This window comes from Corythoichthys intestinalis, chromosome 14, assembly GCF_030265065.1.
Source record: "Corythoichthys intestinalis isolate RoL2023-P3 chromosome 14, ASM3026506v1, whole genome shotgun sequence".
In the NCBI taxonomy this organism is placed as follows: Eukaryota; Metazoa; Chordata; class Actinopteri; order Syngnathiformes; family Syngnathidae; genus Corythoichthys; species Corythoichthys intestinalis.
Genome location: NC_080408.1, coordinates 41,110,197 through 41,130,398, shown reverse-complemented (window position 1 = coordinate 41,130,398; position 20,202 = coordinate 41,110,197). Strand labels below are relative to the sequence as shown.

The following is a 20,202-nucleotide window of genomic DNA, read 5'->3' as shown; positions in this document are numbered from 1 at the left end:
AAGCCGTCTTTAATGTGACGCTAGGAAACAAACTTTCTACACTCTTAGTATGGAAAAAAAAAAAAAAAAAAAAGCCAGGCTTTTTCAAGCTTCGCTGAGATCATCCGCCATCTTAGCAAAGCCAGCGGCATTGAGGGCTGCCACCAGGCTCTCCACAGTAGCCTGCGCCCCTTCCCGGTCCTGCCAGGTGACCAGCAACAGCTTGGCACGGATCTCGGCATCCTCGCTTTCGTTCTCTATCTCGCGCAGCTCTGCCGCGCGCATCTCCAAATGTGAGGCCAGCGACTTCCAACGGCCACCCAGCTTGGCTGCCACTTCGTCCATCTGTTGGTTGCTTACCATCTTGCTCGGCATGCTCGGGCCTGGATGGGCAAAAGTCAAGAATATGTACCTCAAGGAGTTCCAGTTAACTCTTTTACTATGGCTACACAAACACAGAACCTGCAAAAAGATCCCCATCTTTCATTATAATAAAAGTTTGCTTCCACTATTTTGTTCATTAGTTATGAGCAGTTTCACATTAACATTGTTTGTCTTTCGTATTGAATGAGTTAAGGACAAGTGAGAAATTTCCTCAGCGCTAGTTTTAAGACCACACATAACAATTGTGAAGTTACCAAATAATGAGTATCATTTTTAGTCCCAATTAATGAAGAAAAAAAATGTTGGAATACGGAGTTCTGAGCAGTACCGTATTGGCCCGAATATAAGACGGTGTTTTTTTTGCATTGAAATAACACTGAAAAAGGGGGGGGTCGTCTTATACCCATTTACGACGCTAGATGACGCCAGATATCATTGAAGCGATGTTCTGTTATGACAGATCTCAGCTACTCTCCCCATTCACCACGCTAGATGGCACCAGATATTATTGAAGCGATGTTCTGTCATGGCAGATCTCAGCTACTAGTTTAACCAGTTTGCAATGTTTTTCCTTATTCAGATTTGTTTCAAGACTCCAGTTGCAGTTATTGCAATTTTGTTGTTTTATCACAATAGATTGGTTTATTTACATTTCAAAAACCAGAAGCCATTCATTTACGAATGTGATTGCACTTTAGTTTACATATTTAAATGTTCAGATATTAAGATTTGAATGAGGCAAAATAACATGCTTTTTCTCTCAAATATATTGTTATAATCATTTGTTTCAGATGTACTGTAATAATTTTCTGTATAAAAATGTTGGTGTTCAAAGTCTTTTTTTCCAAACTTGAGTCTTGAAAAAGAGGGGGTTGTCTTATAATCAGGGCAGTCTTATGTTCGGGCCAATACGGTACTTTAAAAAGAAAAGCAGTTAAAGTGTCAATAGCACAATTCAAAACACTGCACTGAAAAATCATCACTGGGAATAATAAGAGAAATGTGTTGTTCTCCGAACATCTGTTGTGAACATGTGTTGTGTTGAAATCTGTTGTTTTCGTCAAAGATGACCATAATGAAAATATTTAGTCAACGAACAATTCGTATTTTTGGAAACTAAAACATAACAAGACCAATGCCAGTTTTTGCCTGACGAGAACGAGACGAAAATGTGCAGTACTTTCCGTCATATGCTCACAATGTGTGACATTTGAAAGTGTAGTTGGCCTGCATCATAGCAGTGTTTGGTTTTGTCACTCGTGACATGCAGCACCCCACCGCCCCGACTCACCTGTGTGTCCTCTCCAGTCTCTAAGCCAAGGTGAGATTTGTTTTCTTATCTTGGTCAGAGAGAATATGCGATATTGCTTTAGCCTTTAAAGGTTTTTGCTGAGTGATCATCACACACTAAATGTAACTTGTAGCATTAGCATAGCATTAGCCTAATGCTAACGGCAAACTTTTTTCACATACAGTTTGTGGTCTCCAGGTGGGTAATTGAAAATAATGTACTGTTTTCCTGCTAAGTGTGTATCAACAAGTTGGCGTTGTCCTTGTACAATATGTTCTCGTCTGTCAATGTTCATTCAAAGTAGTTTTTTATGGAGTGATTTTTTCTTTTAATGTTACAGAAGAAAACATTTTCAGGAAACGGCGACTAAAACTAGACGAAGACTTCTTGTCCACAAGGCAAAGGGACCGTTTACATGGTCACACTCCAAGAATACGACAAATTTCATGTTTGCATTAACATTCAAACAATGTCCGCATGAAAATGATGTCGTATTCATACCGGGCCCTAGAGGGCAGTACAGTTTTACAAGGCGACAGCCAATGATGCACTTCCTTGACAATAACCTCCTCAGCCCGGAAGACAACACACTCACCAACTCGAAGCAATGGCGTTTTTCCTTCCTTTTTTTTTTTCTCCACCCTACGTTTTATTTTGCAGTTTTATTCGGTTTTTCCTGTACAGTATATTTAATCTTTCATTTTTCTTGTACGTCTGCTGTTGTTTTAAGCAATGGCATCCATGTTTTTTTTTTTTCTCTTGCTTTAAAACGCGAAAATGTATTCAAATTAAACATATTATAAAAACATGAACCTCGAGTAGCCTATCCGCTATGTTTGCCGTTTTGAATATTTACTAGCAGCGACTGCCCATACCCAAAGTGACGTGTGCTAGTGCTGACGTAATCGGAGTAAGAGCATTCCATGCATACGGTTGCGGAGCAATCCCCACAATCAAATATTTCCGCTTTGGAGGCCCGAATCAAAAGTTTCCATTTTAGCCGTCACCATGTAAAGGCGAGGCCATTCAGCAACATGATTGTTGCGTCTTGGTGTCTCAGCGTCACCATGTAAATGGCCCATTAAACGAAAATGAAAAGGGCTGCCAAAAACATCACTGTTCTACATGATGTTACGAGAAAAAAATGTTTTCTTTTTTAAAGTTCTGCTGCCAGAAAACAAATATATATACATACAGTGGTATTAAAATATGCAAACCTATAAATGTTTGGGTGGTTTTAGTTAAAGCAGACACTTCTTACATCTGTGTGATTTTGACAAAGATCAGATCACATTTGATGGTGATTTTATGCAGGAAATTTGAGAAATTCCAAAAGGTCCAAACACTTTTTCATACTACTGTCTATAAAATGTTAAAAAAAAAAAAAAAAAAAAAAAAAAAAAAAAAACGATGACCAAGGGATTAACGATGAAACGATTAACTAAGTAATTCCATTAGAAAAAAGCTTCGAAACAAATTTTGTAGCTTCGAGGATTCGTTTAAATTGCCGTTGTAATGGTTGGTTTTGAAGGTGTTTGCATTTAGTTTTATTCATTTGGGTGGATACACTTCCTTCTAGTATCAACAGCGAATATGTAAGAACAGGGAGCATGTTAGATGAGTTAAGACATACAGTACATTAGGTTGTAAGTTTATGTTTTTGCTTTGTTTAAGCAGTCGTAATTTAGTTTAGAGGTATATTTTGCAGTTTTTTTTGTGGGAATATGTGTTTGAACAATTTGTTAAGAGCATTGTTTGAAAAAAAACAAACAAAAAAAACAGCATTTTATACCATTTGAGCTAGCGGACTTTTGCTATGCATGTCAGCCAATTGTTGTTTTGTTGTATTTTGATCCTCATCCTTTTTTTATACCGTTTGAGGCTAGGATCAGGCATTTTCCCCACTGTATTTTTTATTGATTTTCCAACAAATAATTCACACCATCAAAAACAATACCATAAAAAACACCAGAACACAAAAAAACCCAACAAAAAAACAACAATTGTTCATCTGCCATTATTAAGCTCCAGCTTCACCTCTTTTTTTCCCCTTCCTCCTCCCTCTTCCCCTTTAATCCTCCATAACACAGAATCACAGTTCACAGTAGGGCTGCAGCAATCGATTATTTTAGTAGTCGATTAATCGAAGAACTACGTAGTTCGAATAATGGAGTAATCGGATAAGGAACATAATAAAAATAAAATACCTGACCTGAGCCTCAAACGGTATAAAACAATGAATAAATGAGGATATATGTACAACAAAAGAACAACTGGCTAACTTACATAGCAAAAGTCCGCGAGCTTAATTGCTATAAAATGCCAAAGTTTTTTTTTACGATGCTCTTAACAAATAGTTCAACCTCATATTCCCACAAAAAAATGGATAAATATACTGCACCGTTAATCTAAATTACGAATGCATTAAAAAAAACATTAGCTCAAACAAAAACTTAGCTTATGTTGGTCTTAACAGGGAGAAGCTGGATTCAGCCATTTGAAATGTGGCAGACTAGAGGGCAGTGTATCCAACCGAATCAATAAAACTAAATGCAAACACTTTCAAAACAAACCATTACAACGCCACTTTAATTAAGCGAATACTCGAAGAAGCAAAATTTTATTCGAGTATTTTTTTTCTAATCGAATACTCGAGTTAATGGATTAATCGTCGCAGCACTAGTTCACAGTTTGATCCAGTGGCCCTCATGTTAGTTTCCTCTTTTTGACATAACTCATAAAAGGTGTCCACATGCCCTCAAAAGTCTGTTGTTTGCCCTTCAAAATGTATGTCATGCGTTCTAGAGGCATTATTGACAACATCTGATTCATCCATTGTTTGGTAGAAGGTCCATAATTCGATTTCCATACCAGAGCAATGCATTCCTTCGCAATTGTTAAACCAAGATTAACAAGTGTCTGTTCATGTTTGGGAAATTTATGTTATTCTGGAAACAGTCCGAGCAAAAAAAAACTTTGGTCCGAATGGAATGTCTTTTAAAATCACTTCCTCCAACATCTTTTTTACCTCGTGCCAAAATTTCTTAACTTCTCCGCATTGCCATACACAGTGAAATAGGGTACCTTTTTCTCTTGTACATTTAAAGCAGGTATCAGGAATGTTTTTACTATATCTGTTTAGTTCTACAGGTGTTATGTATGTTCGCATTATCCACTTATATTGAATAAGTCTCAGCCGTGCATTCATGCATTTAGTTTGAGCATTCACACACAACTTAGCCCAATCCCTTTCTGTTATGTCCTCAACCAAATTATGACTATGCCCTCATTTTGTCCTTTGAGTTTTCAGGAGAGTTACACATTAATGTATACCACCTCGAGATAGCCCCTCTCCCAAGGATGTCTTTAGTCATTAAATCTTCTAAGAGGGAGAGAGGACGTTTAAGGAAATCGAGACTGATTTGTTTTAGTAAAACTCCTGAGTCGCAAGTATTTTAAAAAATGTTTCCAATCAAGTCCAAATTTCAATTGTAATTGATCAAAGGACATCGTAGCATTGGTGTCAGGAATATAAAAGTCATTCATTGTTTTAAGTCCCTCCACAACTTAAATATAGGGTCCGCTCTCCCTGGAACGAACAAATTATTTCCCCAGACTGGGCTAAACCGGGATAACGTATTTGGTTCTTGTAAACATTCTTTTATTTGATGCCATATTTTTTTAATCATGTTTTTCAGGATTGGGTTTTTGGTCTGCTTGAGCAACCGTTTTTTTCCAAATCAGAGTATAGATATAAAAACACCGGCAACTTAAGACCACATGACTCCATTTTGACCCAACATGGAGGGTCTTTGTTCAAAAAATAAAACATAATGGATCTCAGTTGGGCTGCTTGATAGTACCAATTCAGGTTGGGGCATTTCAAGCCCTCTCGGTCAAATGGGAGGTACAGCAGTGTTAATCTCAATCTAGTTTTTCTACTGTTCCATATGAATTTTACGAATTCCTTTCTCAAGGTTGGAATAAATTCTGGAGGGGGTGGCAAGGGGATATTTTGAAAAAGATAAATCAGCTTGGGAAGCTGAATGCATTTTCAATGCATTAATTCTTCCAATGACAGATATTGGTAGTGAAGTCCATCTGTTGATTGATTTATTAATTTCTTTCGTTAAAGGAGAATAATTAGCTTCAACCACACATTCCATTTGAGGCAAAATTTGAATCCCCAAGTATTCGAATTTTTGGACCACATTGCCAAAAATTTGCTGTCGGAAGCAGGTTGTCCCTTTCCTCCGTGTTGACTAATAGTCTAGAGGATTTATTATTATTCACTTTGTATCCAGAAATCCTGCCAAAAGACTTATTAGTTGCAGTAAAACTGGTATTGACTCAGACAGTTGAGAAATCATTAAAATGATGTAATCAGCATACAGGGCAATTCTATATTTCTTCTGTCCCGCCAGATGTCCTCTAAATTGTGTGCTAGACCGGTGGCAAACGCGAATGGCTCTATTGCCATATTAAATAGTAATGGAGAGAGAGGACAGCCCTGGCGACAACCTTTTCTTAGGTTTATAGGCGATGAAACATTACGATTAGAAGAATTTCTGCTGTTGCATTTATGTACATAAGTTGAATCCACTTAAGGAAAGACTCACCACATCCAAATTTTTTTTTAACACTTTAAAAAGGTAAGGCCACTCCACCCGAAGAAAGGCTTTATCGGCATCTAAAGAAAGAATTGCAGAATCTTTTCTTTCCCTATTATGATGTAAGATATTCAGTAGTTTTCTCACATTATGAAAACCTTGCCTTCCTGATATAAAACTATTCTGATCTTTATGAATAACCAGAGGCAGAAATCTTTGCAACCGAAACGCCAGAAGTTTACTCAATATCTTTAGATCCGAATTGAGTAGACTTATAGGTCTCACATTTTCACGTTTATTAGCTGGCTTACCTGGCTTTGGTATCAGGGTGATAAGTGATTCATTAAAGAGAGGTGGAAAACAGCCATTATCAAATGCTTCATGAAACATTTCAAGGATGGGCACGAGTAACTTGTTTTAATTCCGTCTGGACCCGCCCTCTTTCCTGGTTTCATACTATCTTTAGCTGTTTCAATTTCCCTTAGATCGATTTCCGCCTCTAATTTTTCCACCCGTTCATTTGTGAAGTTTGGAATATTTAACTCGTCTAAAAAAAGATCCACCTCTGGCAGTGCTATTTTATTTGTTGAACCATACATATCGCTATAATAGGATCAGGCATTTTAATTTATTTTTAAATGCATTATTCTAATGAAAGTGCAATTCTGCATAGTTTGAAAAAACTGGATTTTTTGAAATATTCACATTTAATGCTCTTTTAAAAGTGCAATCTTGGCAAGCCTTTGTTTTACATCTCCTCAAATTTATTCTACAACGCATTAAATGTTCCAAATCCGATTACTAGATTATTCGTACGAACTAGTTGATAGATTAATTGATTACTAAAATAATCGATAGCAGCAGCCCTAAACAAAACAGTCATAAATAGAATAAAATGCTGGAACTCTACCCAAGGATTAAAATAAATAAAATAAAGCAGCATTACAAAGACAATAACAATAAAAAACTAAACTCACTGTCGTTGCTGTCTTTAAGCAGATTGTCTCCGTTTTCGTCATCGTCATCTTCGCCCGTCTTGATCTCCTCTGACGGAATATCTTTCTGCAACGATCACATAACGCATCACATCAGAGGCGGTATTCATGGTTAAGATCTTAATTGAAACGTGAGATTTTTCCTTACAGGTAGCTCCTTGGCCAGCTTGCTGACCATGCTGTCCAAGTAGTCTGCCAGGCTGTTAAACTTCTGGGTGGTGGGCTGAAAAAAGTGCGGACTTCTCCTGGAGAGCAGCCTTAACGCTCGCCAGCCGTAGTTTGGGTTCCGGACAACCCTGTGCGAAGGCACGCGAACGTCACAAATGGAAAAGTTTGCTTTAAAACAACCTTTTTATTTTCATTTTTGTAAGGGTGAGGAAACTTACTTGTACTCTTCCTCCACCATGTTGACGGGGTCGGCCTGCTCGATGGCTTCGGCAAAAAATTCATCCAGCGAGGGCATGAATTCCCTGATCACGGAAAGGCACAAAAATGGCTGAAATCTTCCAAAAAAGGCAATAAAAGAGTTTTTACCTGGTGTCTGATTTGCAAGCTTCCATGTTGTCCAGGTTTAGGTTCCACAGGCGTGTCAACTCATCACTTGATGGAAAAAAAAACAAAGATTAGGGTAACTTTCCCAAAGCAGGTATTTAATAACAATAATGACGATCCTAACTTTCCCATGAAGATTTTCCTGTCAGGCCCTTTTCCCAAGAAGTCTTCCGGTGCCGCTCGTTTCCGGGTGGGCCGTTTGGGCTTGTCGTCGGCCGGACTGAAGAATAATAAGTCAAAATGTAACCAATCAAAACATTTATGAGAAAGTCAATCCCCCTCCCCGCTTGTGGCGTACCGTTCTTTGACAAAGCTCGGACAGCCCTCATTTTTCCAAGCGATCCAATTTTCCTCGGTGCTGAGGATCCGCTGGCGAGAAGGACGCACGCAACGTTAGCATCGCTTTATCTTGCGTTAGCATTGGTGATGACTTACTTCCACCATGGTGGCAAACTTATCGCCGTCAGGAGGAATTTCCTTGAGAAGCTACAAGACACAAATATACCTTCATTTTTAACTCATTCACTATCATTGCTGGCAATAGACGTCCAATCCATTTGAACTGGAAGAGGCTCTTTCAGTTCAAACGGAGTGAAATGCTTTATCGATGTCAAACTACAGGCAATAATTGTTTTTCTTTAAAGGTTACCTGATAAACGAGCTTGGTGGTTTCATCAATCCACGTGGTCTGCTCGTCATTTAGCAAGCAGCTGGAGCTTCAAGGGGGGAAATTCAGCATTTTGAAAGGTGATCATTATTATCAACCCGATGGGAATACCTTTTGAATTTGACTTGTCCTTTGAGGTACTGAAAGAGGATCAGGTATTGGAGCAGAATATGGCGGCGGAAGTTGCTGTCGCTCAACTGCAAATCCATCAGCTGCAGAGGTTGCCATGAGAAGAATAAATCAGTGACTGGCAAAGAAGTTCCATCAAGTGGTACATGAATGACGTTCAATACAATTACTAGTTTTTATAGGTTCATTTAGCTACAATTTGAATTGACCTTTGTGTGATACATTTATTCAAATTGTTTACTAGAGGGCAGGGGTGGGCAAACTGTTCCACAAAGGACCACACAGTGGGTGCGGGTTGTTGTTCCAACCCATCAAGAGGACACTTTCACCAATCTGGTGTCTTACAAGTGCAATCAGTTGATTGCAGTCAAGTGCCTATTATTTCTGCTGAAACATCATTGCTTTACCTGTCTGTGCTGAATCAGATGGAACAAAGACAAGGACCCGCTGCAGCCCTCGAGGTCCGGTCTGCCCACCCCTGCTATAGGGTCATTACCACTCTAAAATTCTGATTTAAAAAAAAAAAAAAAAAGTATATTTTTCATTTTATTCCAGTCAATTTTTTGTGTATCTTTAATTTAATGTAAATAATTCAAGTTTAGAGTTGTCCAGTATAATACGGTAGCCGATAAAAGCATTTTAAAATGATATCGGATAACGGTTTTGGGCCATTATGCATGTTGCTCTGAATCTGAAAACCTTGAAGTTTTTACATTTATAATTATTAAAGCACCCAGTGGGGCATAACAATATAATTAGCAAAAGTATGTTAAAGGGAAAGTTCAGAATTTTTGTCATGTGGCTTAATTTTCGAGTTAGCAGGTTAACTAGTGCAAGTCAATGGTGCTTGCGAGTTTGCCAATAAAAACAACATATACATTAATGAGAATCCCCAGTGATCCCTGCAATCAATAGTGTTGACTAGGTTTTCAGGATACCGTTATTAAAACTTACCGTAGCATGCCAATAATTGTCGTATGAACAGCAACATTTGTAATCCAGCAGCTCTGCAGGGAACAGGCTGTCTAGACAAGCAGGGCGGCGTGATATATCAGTTTTTTCACTGCTGATGTTTTGGTGGGAACAAAAGGGACTCCCTATTCCCCAAATCAATCACCTTCACGCACTGTAATGTTTACTCTTTGACCACAAGATGGCGACATTTAAACAGTTGAATCTGTTAATATTGTTTTTTACTGGCATGTAAACTGACTTGCGCTAGATTACCCACTCCTAAAGTAAAAAATGCTGAACTTCCCCTTCAAATCCACAACCGCATATATCGCTATCGGTATCAGATTTTTGGAGTCGGATATATGTTAAAAAGTCATTATTGGAAAATTCTATTCAAATGGATTCATTGTATTGTAACTACTATATTTTGTTATATTTTCGAGAACTTGTTTGAATTATGCTATGAGAAAAAAATTATGAAAAACTATTATTAAAAGTGTTTATTGAATATACAGGAGGTTAACTATTACCAAAATCCCCTAGATTAAATCAGCTAAAATAAATGGGTCGATTTAATTTATATTCTAAATTCAAATATTGTAAAATTAAAAAAAAAAAAAAAAAAAAATCAAGTCATTTGTGAAAAATCTACTATTCCAAAGTTAATGAAAGAGTACTGGTGTGACCTTTTCACTTGTGAGGAACTTGGCAAAGTAGACGTGCTCCCCACTGGAGGCTCGAAGCTCTTCCAGCTTCCTCTTGGACGCTTGCATGTCGTCCAGCTTAAAGCTCTTGAACACGGCCAGCGTCTCATCCGAGTACTGCCACGAGCACGTCAGCAAATTTGACACTCTGCGCCGATGTCGAGCGGTGACTTACAGTACATACCTTGAGGAAGGTCATCCAGGAGACTTTGTCGTAGCACTGTACCGGATTTCTGAAGTAGTCCTGCAGCGTCCAGAACTTTCTGTAAAGGTTGTAGTCGATGGGGATGGAGCTGAAAGCGCAACATGAATGTCGGTGAGTTGCTAATGTTGTTGCACTGTCGAGGCGTGTCTCGTACCAAGACGCTGGCGCTTCTTCCTCGCCCATCTCTCCTTCCTCCACCTCCATGCCATCTTCCTTCTCTTCTGTGTGCTACCATGACAACAACAATGATTCCGACAAGGGAACGGTGCTCAGATGCAAAAAGCATGTCGGGGAAAATGCTAACCTTGAGTCCAAAAGTGCTTTCATCTTCGTTTTTGTTGAAAACTGTGATATTGTCCAGGTTGAACTGGCTCTGGAGATTCAGACCTGCCAGCAACCCAAAACAAACTCAGTTACCCCAGTCAATGTCAATCTCAAATACAACCCCTAGCAAAAAGTATGGAATCACCCGTCTTGGACAAGCACTCACTCACACATCTTATTATGTAGAACAAACTCAGATAAAAAGCTTGAAAAATAATTAGTTAAAAGTGCAACTCCTTGGCATTCAGAAACACTGAATGAGATGAATAAAAAACATTGTGGTGGTCAATAAATGTTACTCTTATAGAGCAAGTGCAGGGAAAAAAAATATACAATCACTCCATTCTGAGGAAAAATATATGGAATCATGAGAAACAAACAAAGTAATAACAATCAAAACACAACTCTAGTACTTAGTTGCACAACCTCTGGCTTTTATGACAGCTTGCAGTTTCTGAGGCATGGACTTGATCAGTGACAAACAGTATTCTTCACCAATTTGGTGCCAACTCTCTTTGATTGCAGTTGCCAGATCATCCTTGCAGGTCGGAGCCTTGCTGTGGACCTTTTTTTTTTTTTTCAATTTCCACCACAGGTTTTCAATAGGGTTGAAATCTGGGCTATTTGCAAGCCATGACATTGACTGGATGAGTCTTTCTCCAAGGAATGCTTTAACAGTTTTAGCTCTGTGGCATGATGCATTGTCATCTTGGAAAATGATCATTATCACCAAACATATTTTCAATTGAAGAGATAAGAATGATGTCTAAAATTTCATTGTAAACTTGTGCATCTATTGAAGATTTATCCACAGCCATCTCCCCAGTGCCTTTGCCTGACATGCAGCTCCATATCATCAAGGACTGAGGGAATGTTGATGTTTTCTTCAGGCAGTCATCTTTGTAAATCTCACTGGAACGGCACCAAACAAAAGTTCCAGCATCATCACCTTGTCCAATGCAGATTCTTGACTCATCACTGAAAATAACCTTCATCCAGTCATTTGCAGTCCATGATTTCCTCTCCTTTAGCCCTTTGCAGTCTTGTTATTTTCTGTTTAAGTGTCAATGATGATTTTCTTTTAACTTTCCAATATGAAAATCCCATTTCCTTTAGGGGATTTTGCACAGTTCTGTCACATACCTTGACTCCAGCTTCCTCCAATTTCTTCTTCATTTGTCTTGTTGTACATCTTCTGTCTTCAAGACATATGGCCTTTAGTTGTTTGTCATGACGTTTGGATGTCTTTTTCGGTCTACCAGTACACTAAACTTTAACAACCTTGCCATGCTGTTTGTACTTGGTTCAGATTTTTGATACAGCTGACTGAACAGCCCACATCTTTGGCAACCATACGTGTAGCGTTTACCTTCTTCAAGCAGTTTGATGATCCTCTCCTTGGTCTCAAGAGACATTTCTCTTGTTGGAGCCATGATTCTTGTGAATTCACTTGGTCAAGCAGCCCTCCAGGGTGTGATAACTGCACTGTTTTTAACTGCTGACTAACAAGCAGATCTAATCTGAGGCAGGGGCCCGATTAAGGAAAGGAAATTGACTAGGTGTGTCTGTATTTTGTACTCAAAATGGAGTGATTCCATATATTTTTCTTCAGAATGGAGTGATTCTATATTTCCCTGCACTTGCTCCATAAAAGTAACATTTACTGACCACCACAATTTTTTAAAAATTCATTTCCTTTAGTGTTTCTGAATGCCAAGGAGTTGCACTTTTGAACTAATTCATTGTTATTCATGATTTTTTCAAGGTTTTTTGTTCTTTTTGTAGTTTGTTCTACATAATAAAATGTCAGAGTGAGAGCTCGTCCGAGACAGGTGATGCGATACTTTTTGCAAGGGGTTGTATTAGGGAGTATATTGTGGTTACATACGTATTTTAGCTCGAGTTCACCTGATCTTGGCAATTTATTTATTACAAAACACACATTTTTTTATTTCTTTAGACCATATTCATTTTGTTTATCATGTTGCTTTGCAGCCATTAAAACAAAATCTTAACAAAATCTTTTTCACCTGATTCCGATCTTCTGAAAATGTTGCATAGTACAAAGCATGTTTATTTTGATGGCATCCTTGTACATCTTATTTTGTTGCATTGCAGACCTAAAACTAAAAAATGAATCTTAAATCTTCATAAATATATATATATAAATCCATTTGAACAGGTAAATACATATATTTTAAAAACCTACATTTTTTCCCACCCCATTCAGATCTTCTAAAAATGTGATCGGGCGCGATTTCCGATCACGTGATCGGATTGTGGAATCCCTACTTGTGATATTTTCAGAGGTTAAAGCGGTCCATTTTGGTCAGCTGCGCTTACCGGATTTTTCCGAGAGCGGGAAAAGACGGGCCAGGAAAAGTTGTATCCGTCCACAGAATACAGTGTTCTGAGACTTGGACAGACGTCGTAGGAGATCTACGAAGTTGGAAAATAAAAGCGTGAGAAGCTTCTAGGTTAACAATATCGAGATAATAATAAGAAATAAAAATAAAATAGCTTACCATTACACATCCTCAACAGGTAGTTTTTGCCAGCAGTGTAGAAGGAATTCTAGGAAAGACAAGAAGAGTTTAGAAAGGAAACCTCGAGATTCGAGAAGCAAAGAAGCTCGAGTTTTTTTTCTTTTACAGATTTCCACGTGGCGACGTTCTCCTCCACAAAGGTAAAGATGTTGTCACACTGGTCCAGAGGAAGACTGTCCAGCACATCTCCCAGCAGCACGAAAGGCGTTGTTGCAGAGCAAATCCCTACATGAACGAGTCATAATATTAACAATGCAGAGAACTACTAATAAACACTTCAAATATGAACCTTTCTTTCCATGCATCAATTATTTTTTTGTCTTTTTTTTTTTTTTAACCCTAACAAGGCACTCATTTGTCTACTCAGTTGCCATTGACGGCGGTAGACGCCCGGTCCATTTTGACTGGGAGGCGGCGAATAAACGTTCCCACTAAGGATGTCCCCGATCTGATGTGATCGAAATCGGGCTGATTGGGCCATTTTTCAGAGAACTGGAATCAGGTGAAAAGGATCACGTTTTTGTTTAAAATAATAATCCAGAAATACAATGGCATTGCCAATAGAAACAAAAATATGTTTTATACTCCTCAACACTCCCGAAAAAAGTATAAGAGGAAGTCCCAATAGGAAAACGTTCTGGAAGCTCACATGGGAATTTAATGGGTAGCTGCCAGAGTGGTAATGTCTGCTGTGGAAATATTTTACCATCGAACTGGGGGATGCAATGGTATGAAAAGTTGGAATTTCGCGTGGTGGAAAGGATAGAAATTAGTTTCTGCCCCGTCTATATATCAGGCATGAAAATGGGTCAGGGTTAAAAAGGTGATAAGGGTGTGGAGGAAATATGTTCCGGTACACTGTACAACTAGGGCTGTCCCAAATGACCAGTTTTCTCTCAATTAGTCAGCCGACTGTTTTTACGATTAGTCGACTAATTAAATATTTTTTTTCTTTCCTTTTTTTACTCATTTAGCAATGAAAATTTTGATGACGCTTATTAATTCACAAAAATATTTTGGAACACTTAAATTCTTTATTAATGTACAAATAAACACATAAATAACAACAATAAATCACAAACAATGAGGTCAAATGCTGATAGCATTAACCAGTGCAAAAGAATGGAATGTAAACGGATTCAGAACACTGACGTCGCCTTTCCAACATGATTCAAAACAATGAAAAAAAAATCTAGCATTAATATTGTAGTATATGGTACTACAATATATAACAGTAGTATAATATTCATTGTCAATCAGATTTTTCATAAAGGGTGTCATTTTAAAGCTATTTTTAGTGTAGAATCTGAATTCTGAAATGAAGTTGAACGAACTTCAGAAAACGTTATTTATATGACAACCATGACGTGCTTTTATTTTGAAATGTTCACCTGAAGTACGTTCATTAAACCGCTAACAGTGAGCTTTACACTCTGCAAAAAAAACTCTTTTTGTCATTGCATGTGGTGTCAGTAATCAACCCCCCCCCCCATTTTTTTTCATTTGCAAATGCTGTAAACCAGTGATTTTTCATGTTTGAAGTGTCACCTTTTAACCGCAAGTTTGCGTTTTGGAGAGGACTGCCAATATTTTATAGCAAGCTAAAGCAGGTCGTCTTTTTCCCCATTAGCCTCAATGTAGCAATGCTCATGTTTACACCATTTAATATAGATGTGCCCCCTTTTTTCTATGCCTGAACTTTAATTCTATGGCGTGTTAATGACCAATAAACATCTATGAAAGGAACTGAAGTCTCATATGCCATCAACACACACGCACAAATGTATGCACGCAGAAGCGCGGCGATAAAACACAGCCTGAAAATTACCGCCCTCATTTTTATTTACCGTGTGATAAATGGACTCATTGCATATCGCAACAGGCTAAGTAACTTCAATAAAACATGTCGTTAGTTAGATGGACTTATAACCTGCAAGCTTATAATTGTCTCCTGTTGTCTTCCAAAATTACAACTGGGCGACGGCGCTTTAGGTGTTCATTCATGTAAAGCCAAGCTTGGCATTGAAGAGACGGGACACAAATATGTGCCCTCCTTTGTTTTAGAGCTGTCCCGACTAGTCGACATAGTCGACGTCATCGATGACGTAAATCCGTCGACGAGCACAACATCCCGTCGACGGTTAATGAAGGGTTAAAAAAAATACATGTGTGGAAAGTTCAGAATGTCGGATGCTCTGTATGCAAGCGGGGAAAGCGGCACAAAGCCAAAAAAGGCGCACCAGAGTGTCCAAAACATTGACTTATTTCAAAGAAACAACGTAGGGTACACTCTTCTGTCCTGTCTGTTCAATGCCAAGCTTGGCTGCACGTCGGCCGTGAATAAACACCTCAAGCGCCGTCACCGTTTGTAATTAAATTTTTTTTCTTCATTTTTTGTACACCAGAGGGTGCTGTCGCCTTACTGAATAATAATGTTTCATTGAAAATGGGCCTATAAGTGCTATTAGTATTGTCCTTCATGCTAACTGAAAGGTTTATTTCATGTTATGGTTTATTTTATGGTATAGAAAATTATATAAGGTTAAAAGGTCATAAATATATACAGTATATACAGTGATTGCACTCAAGGGAGAGATTGTCAATGATAAGGTAATAAATTAAGGTAAAGGCAATTCATTGATATATAAATAAGGTTTAAAAGGAAAAAGGTGAAAAGTTTTTGTTAATTTCTAATTGTGTTGTTTTATTTGTGTGCACCATAGCTCTTACGGTGTGATTACATCAAGGATGGAATAAAAGTTGTAAGCCATCAGTTTAAGAGACCACCTTTTCAATCAGGGATGCTACACTAGTAAATTCTATCAGCATTTGAACTAATTGTTTATTTGTGATTTATTATTCTTTATGTGTTTATTTGTACTTTAATAAATAATTTAAGTGTTCCAATATGTTTTTTGTGAATTGATAAGCGTCAACAAAAATTTCATTGCTAAATTAGTAAAAAAAAAAAACAATACATTTTTTTTTTTAATAATTATTAGATTAGTCGACTAATCGTAAAAATAGTCGGCTGACTAATCGGGAGAAAATTAGTCGTTTGGGACAGCCCTACTTTGTTTCGTTGAAATAAGTCCATGTTTTGGCCACTCTGGTGCACTTTTTTTGGGCTTTGTGTTGCTTTCCACGCTTGCATAACAAGCATCCGACATTAAAAAAAAAAAATCTCCCGACCCCACCCCCGACCCTTAAAAATTTTCTCCACAGATCTACACAATTCACGTAGATCACCCTTTTTTGACTTCAAAACGGCGAATTTCGCTGAAAGGTGAAAGATTTTCGTGCCTGATATATACAGGGGTTGGACAAAATAATGGAAACACGTTAAAAAAAAAAAAATCCACAAAATTAAAATGGTGTAGGTCTGCCTTTTTGCTCAATTACAGCCTCAATTCTACGAGGTATTTAATCATACAACTTGTGAATTGTTTCCAAAGGAATTTTAAGCCATTCTTCGGTTAGAATACCCTCTAACTCCTTTAGAGACGATGGCGGCGGAAATCGATGTCTTCATAGAATCTCTAAAAATGGCCATAAATGCTCAATAATGTTGAGTTCTGGGAATTGTGCCGGCCATAAGAGATGCTCAACTTCATTAGAATGTTCTTTAACAATTATGTTCAATGAGAATGATGCTAAAATGTTAGGTTTCTCCATTATTTTGTCCAACCCCTGTATATAGGGCAGTATCGGCTCTGGACTCTGTATCGGTAGATTCTCAAAATCAGGTACTCGGACTCGGGTGCAAAAATATGCGATCGAGACATCCCTAGTACCCAGCCCTGAAAGCGTTATGACTTGTACTCCAAACGTGTTTTGGGCTAAAATTATTTAATTTGATCATTTATGGAAATGTAAGTTAGAAACATGCAACCAGTGTTGTTAATAACAGCATTACTGTATAAATGGCGTAATTTTTTATTAGTAGTGAGTAATCTAATTAATTACATTTCTCATCTTGGCAACGCCGTTACCGTTACTAAGGATGTAAAGGCGTGCGTTACTACGTTGTTTGAATGACGCGAGAAAAGTGAGAGACGCGGACTCACGGAGAAAGCAGAGCGGAAGTAGTGAAGAGGAAAGGGAGTTGTGACGCCGTTGCAAACGCAATGCTCTGGGTGGCACCAATAAGACCTGACTGTAGCAGATAGCCTACAAACTACGCCCACATGATGCTACGATAGATAACACATGTATAGAGAACTTGATGCGAAATGACAGACTCGCTGGCGTAAGTAAACAGCCGCCATCTTAAAGCAGTAGACACCTCAGGAAGGCCCTGTTGTAGAGAACCTTCCTAGCGAACCTAAGTAACTTTTTATCTAAGATACTCATAAATCGGCAAAATCTTGGCTTGAATCCATCATTAAATGATGAAACTGTTAACTCTATCACATGTCGAAAGTAGACAGAAGGGAACTAATGCAATAACGGGAGCAATTTGAACTTTAACAGTTGATTCACAACATTAAACAACTTCCAAACATAGCAAAGGTTAATATCTAGTTATCGCAATATCCGCAGTACCCCTGTGTCTAGTTAAGTTTAGGGTAAAGAATTGGGCCAGGGCCAATTGTGCTAAAAACCCTTTGAACTTCACATAGTGTGACCTATTGTTTTTAATTAATTTGTAATGAATTACTTTTTTAAAGTAACATTAACAACATTGCATGCAACCATATTGTTTTTTTTTTTTTTTATCACAATAAAGAACAAAAGGTCTTATTTCAAGAGAGTGGCTTTTTAAAATTTCACTGCACATTCTAAGTAACATGTCATGCAATGTAGGTAAAAATAATCAAGTTAATTTCCGAATCAAAATCAAGCCGACCTAGGATGAATTAGGTTCACTGGCAAGTAGGAGTAGGAACCTCTTGGTACCTCACGATACGATGCGATACAAAGCTCACGAAAACGATGATCTGACGATACAAGGATTATCGATACATTAGTCAGGAAATCATTCTAGGATATTCTACAAAGAACTAATAAACAGAAAAACAAGCTTGTGCTGTGAATTGGAATGAGTTTATCACTAGTAGACATCCAATCCACTTGAACTGGGAGGGTGGCAGCGAATGAACGAAAGTTCATTCGCTGCCATCCCTCCCACTTCAAACGGATAGAACGTCTTTAGACATCAGTGGCAGCCAATGCCAGGCAATGAGATAATTTTGGGCCATTTAAGGTCATTTACCTGTTGATTTTCAGTAACTTCCTGTTAATTTTGGGGTAATTTATGGGTCACTTCCAGTTCTGTAACTCAAAATAAACAGGAAGTGACCCATAAAATACCCAAATGAATAGGCACACACATCACATTTAAATGCTCTAAAATGAACAGCAAGTGACCTGTTAATGCCGCGAAAATCGGACAGAATGACTGTGAATGCTCTGGTTTTGAATGAACAAACGTTCCCAGTCTAAATAGATTGGGCGTCGAGCACAGTCACTGGCAGCCTTAGAGTCAACTTTGACACCATTATGGTGGAAGATTTTGGTAGCAACTTGATTGTTTTTTTTTTTTTTTAAACATTGACACCTTTATAAAAGGACATCTCATTCATGACAGGAGCATATCGATAATCTTTTGGGATACAAAGTATGACGATATATAACCATTTCGATATTTTGTCACACCCCTACTGCCAAGCATCCCAGTTTGGAGTCTTTGGACGTCTATAGCTGCCATTGCCAATGGAAGCCGATGAGTAAAATATACCAATTATATATGCCAGGTGGATCACATACCCTCAGTGACTGCATCTATGCTCATACAGATAAGAGACAGGTAGTCGTCACAACTCGACGCCTGGTCCATCTGCACACAAACACAAACAGAAGTTCCAAACAAACAAGCGAATTTATAACAAATCATACAAAATCACAACTGATAAAGCTTACAATCTGCTCTCCGAGAACCACCCGAAAAGCCTGGTCCAGTGTGGTCTTCTTTTCGGTCTCACTGCAAAGGGGGAAACATGCCTTTAGCATAAATGATGTGGTGGTGGCGGGTTTCAAAATGTGATCACTTACTTTCCGGTGATGTGATGGAAAGCGTTAATGACGGCTCTGCTGCTTTTGTCGCTCAGTGCTTGCTTGGCGGATTCCTACGAGTTTACGACAGGAACATTTAACGTGAAACAACACAAATTGTTAGCAAAGTTATTAAATAGGCAACCAAAAGGGTCGTAGCGGCTCGCGAGCTCGCAGAAGGAAGCAATTGGACGACACTACACAACACTAAAAAATGTCGTTTTCCATAAATTAATACTATTTGACGTTTTCCCACCGTGAGTTTGTCTTTAGCCTCGACAAAATCAAACAAGGGAGGCGACATCTTTACACACGGCAAGCCGGAAGTCACGCAAAGTTGCTTCCGGGTCGTTGGTCATCTAGCGGAGGTAGTTTCATTTTATACATTCGTAACTGGACATATGGCTCATCAAAATGTTTGTATACGTACTTATATATGTGTTTAGAAAAATAATATATAAAATATTAATAAAAGCAAAAACAGTAAATGTTACATTCGTTGGTGTCGTTCGACGTAGAGAGAGTGATGCGTTCAATGACTTTATTAGGCTCGAGCGTATGACGTGGCACTCGCGAGGTTTCCGCCACTATCGCCATTGTGGAAGCGAGAAACATAAGCAATGAGGCATTTCAACACAGGTCGCTCTTTAAAAATGGTTGGAAATTATTGTGCGGTAAAGAATTGCAACAACCGATCGAATAGAAAGGAGAATGTACAGCTCGACGGAACACCATTGAGTTTCTTCCGGATCCCTACATGGAGAAAAGGCGAGGGAAAGCTCATATCTGAACTTACCAAACGTCGAAG

The 20,202-nt window shown here is 38.3% G+C and overlaps 1 protein-coding gene across 1 annotated transcript; it reads right to left on the bottom strand.

The window, feature by feature from the left end:
- Positions 1 to 8: 8 nt before the first annotated feature.
- thoc1 (THO complex 1) lies at positions 9 to 19,809 on the bottom strand. Its single transcript, XM_057857339.1, has 21 exons — positions 19,651 to 19,809; positions 19,395 to 19,468; positions 19,263 to 19,323; positions 19,110 to 19,179; positions 13,447 to 13,565; positions 13,320 to 13,368; positions 13,138 to 13,233; positions 10,775 to 10,857; positions 10,625 to 10,698; positions 10,450 to 10,558; positions 10,248 to 10,382; positions 8,590 to 8,690; positions 8,461 to 8,527; positions 8,247 to 8,297; positions 8,110 to 8,180; positions 7,936 to 8,031; positions 7,794 to 7,859; positions 7,646 to 7,729; positions 7,408 to 7,555; positions 7,242 to 7,326; positions 9 to 362 (listed from the first exon to the last, which is right to left on the bottom strand). Exons 1-21 carry the CDS (start codon positions 19,696 to 19,698, stop codon positions 85 to 87), a joined length of 1,965 nt encoding a protein of 654 aa, XP_057713322.1. The 5' UTR covers positions 19,699 to 19,809; the 3' UTR covers positions 9 to 84.
- Between the last annotated feature and the right edge of the window lie 393 nt (positions 19,810 to 20,202).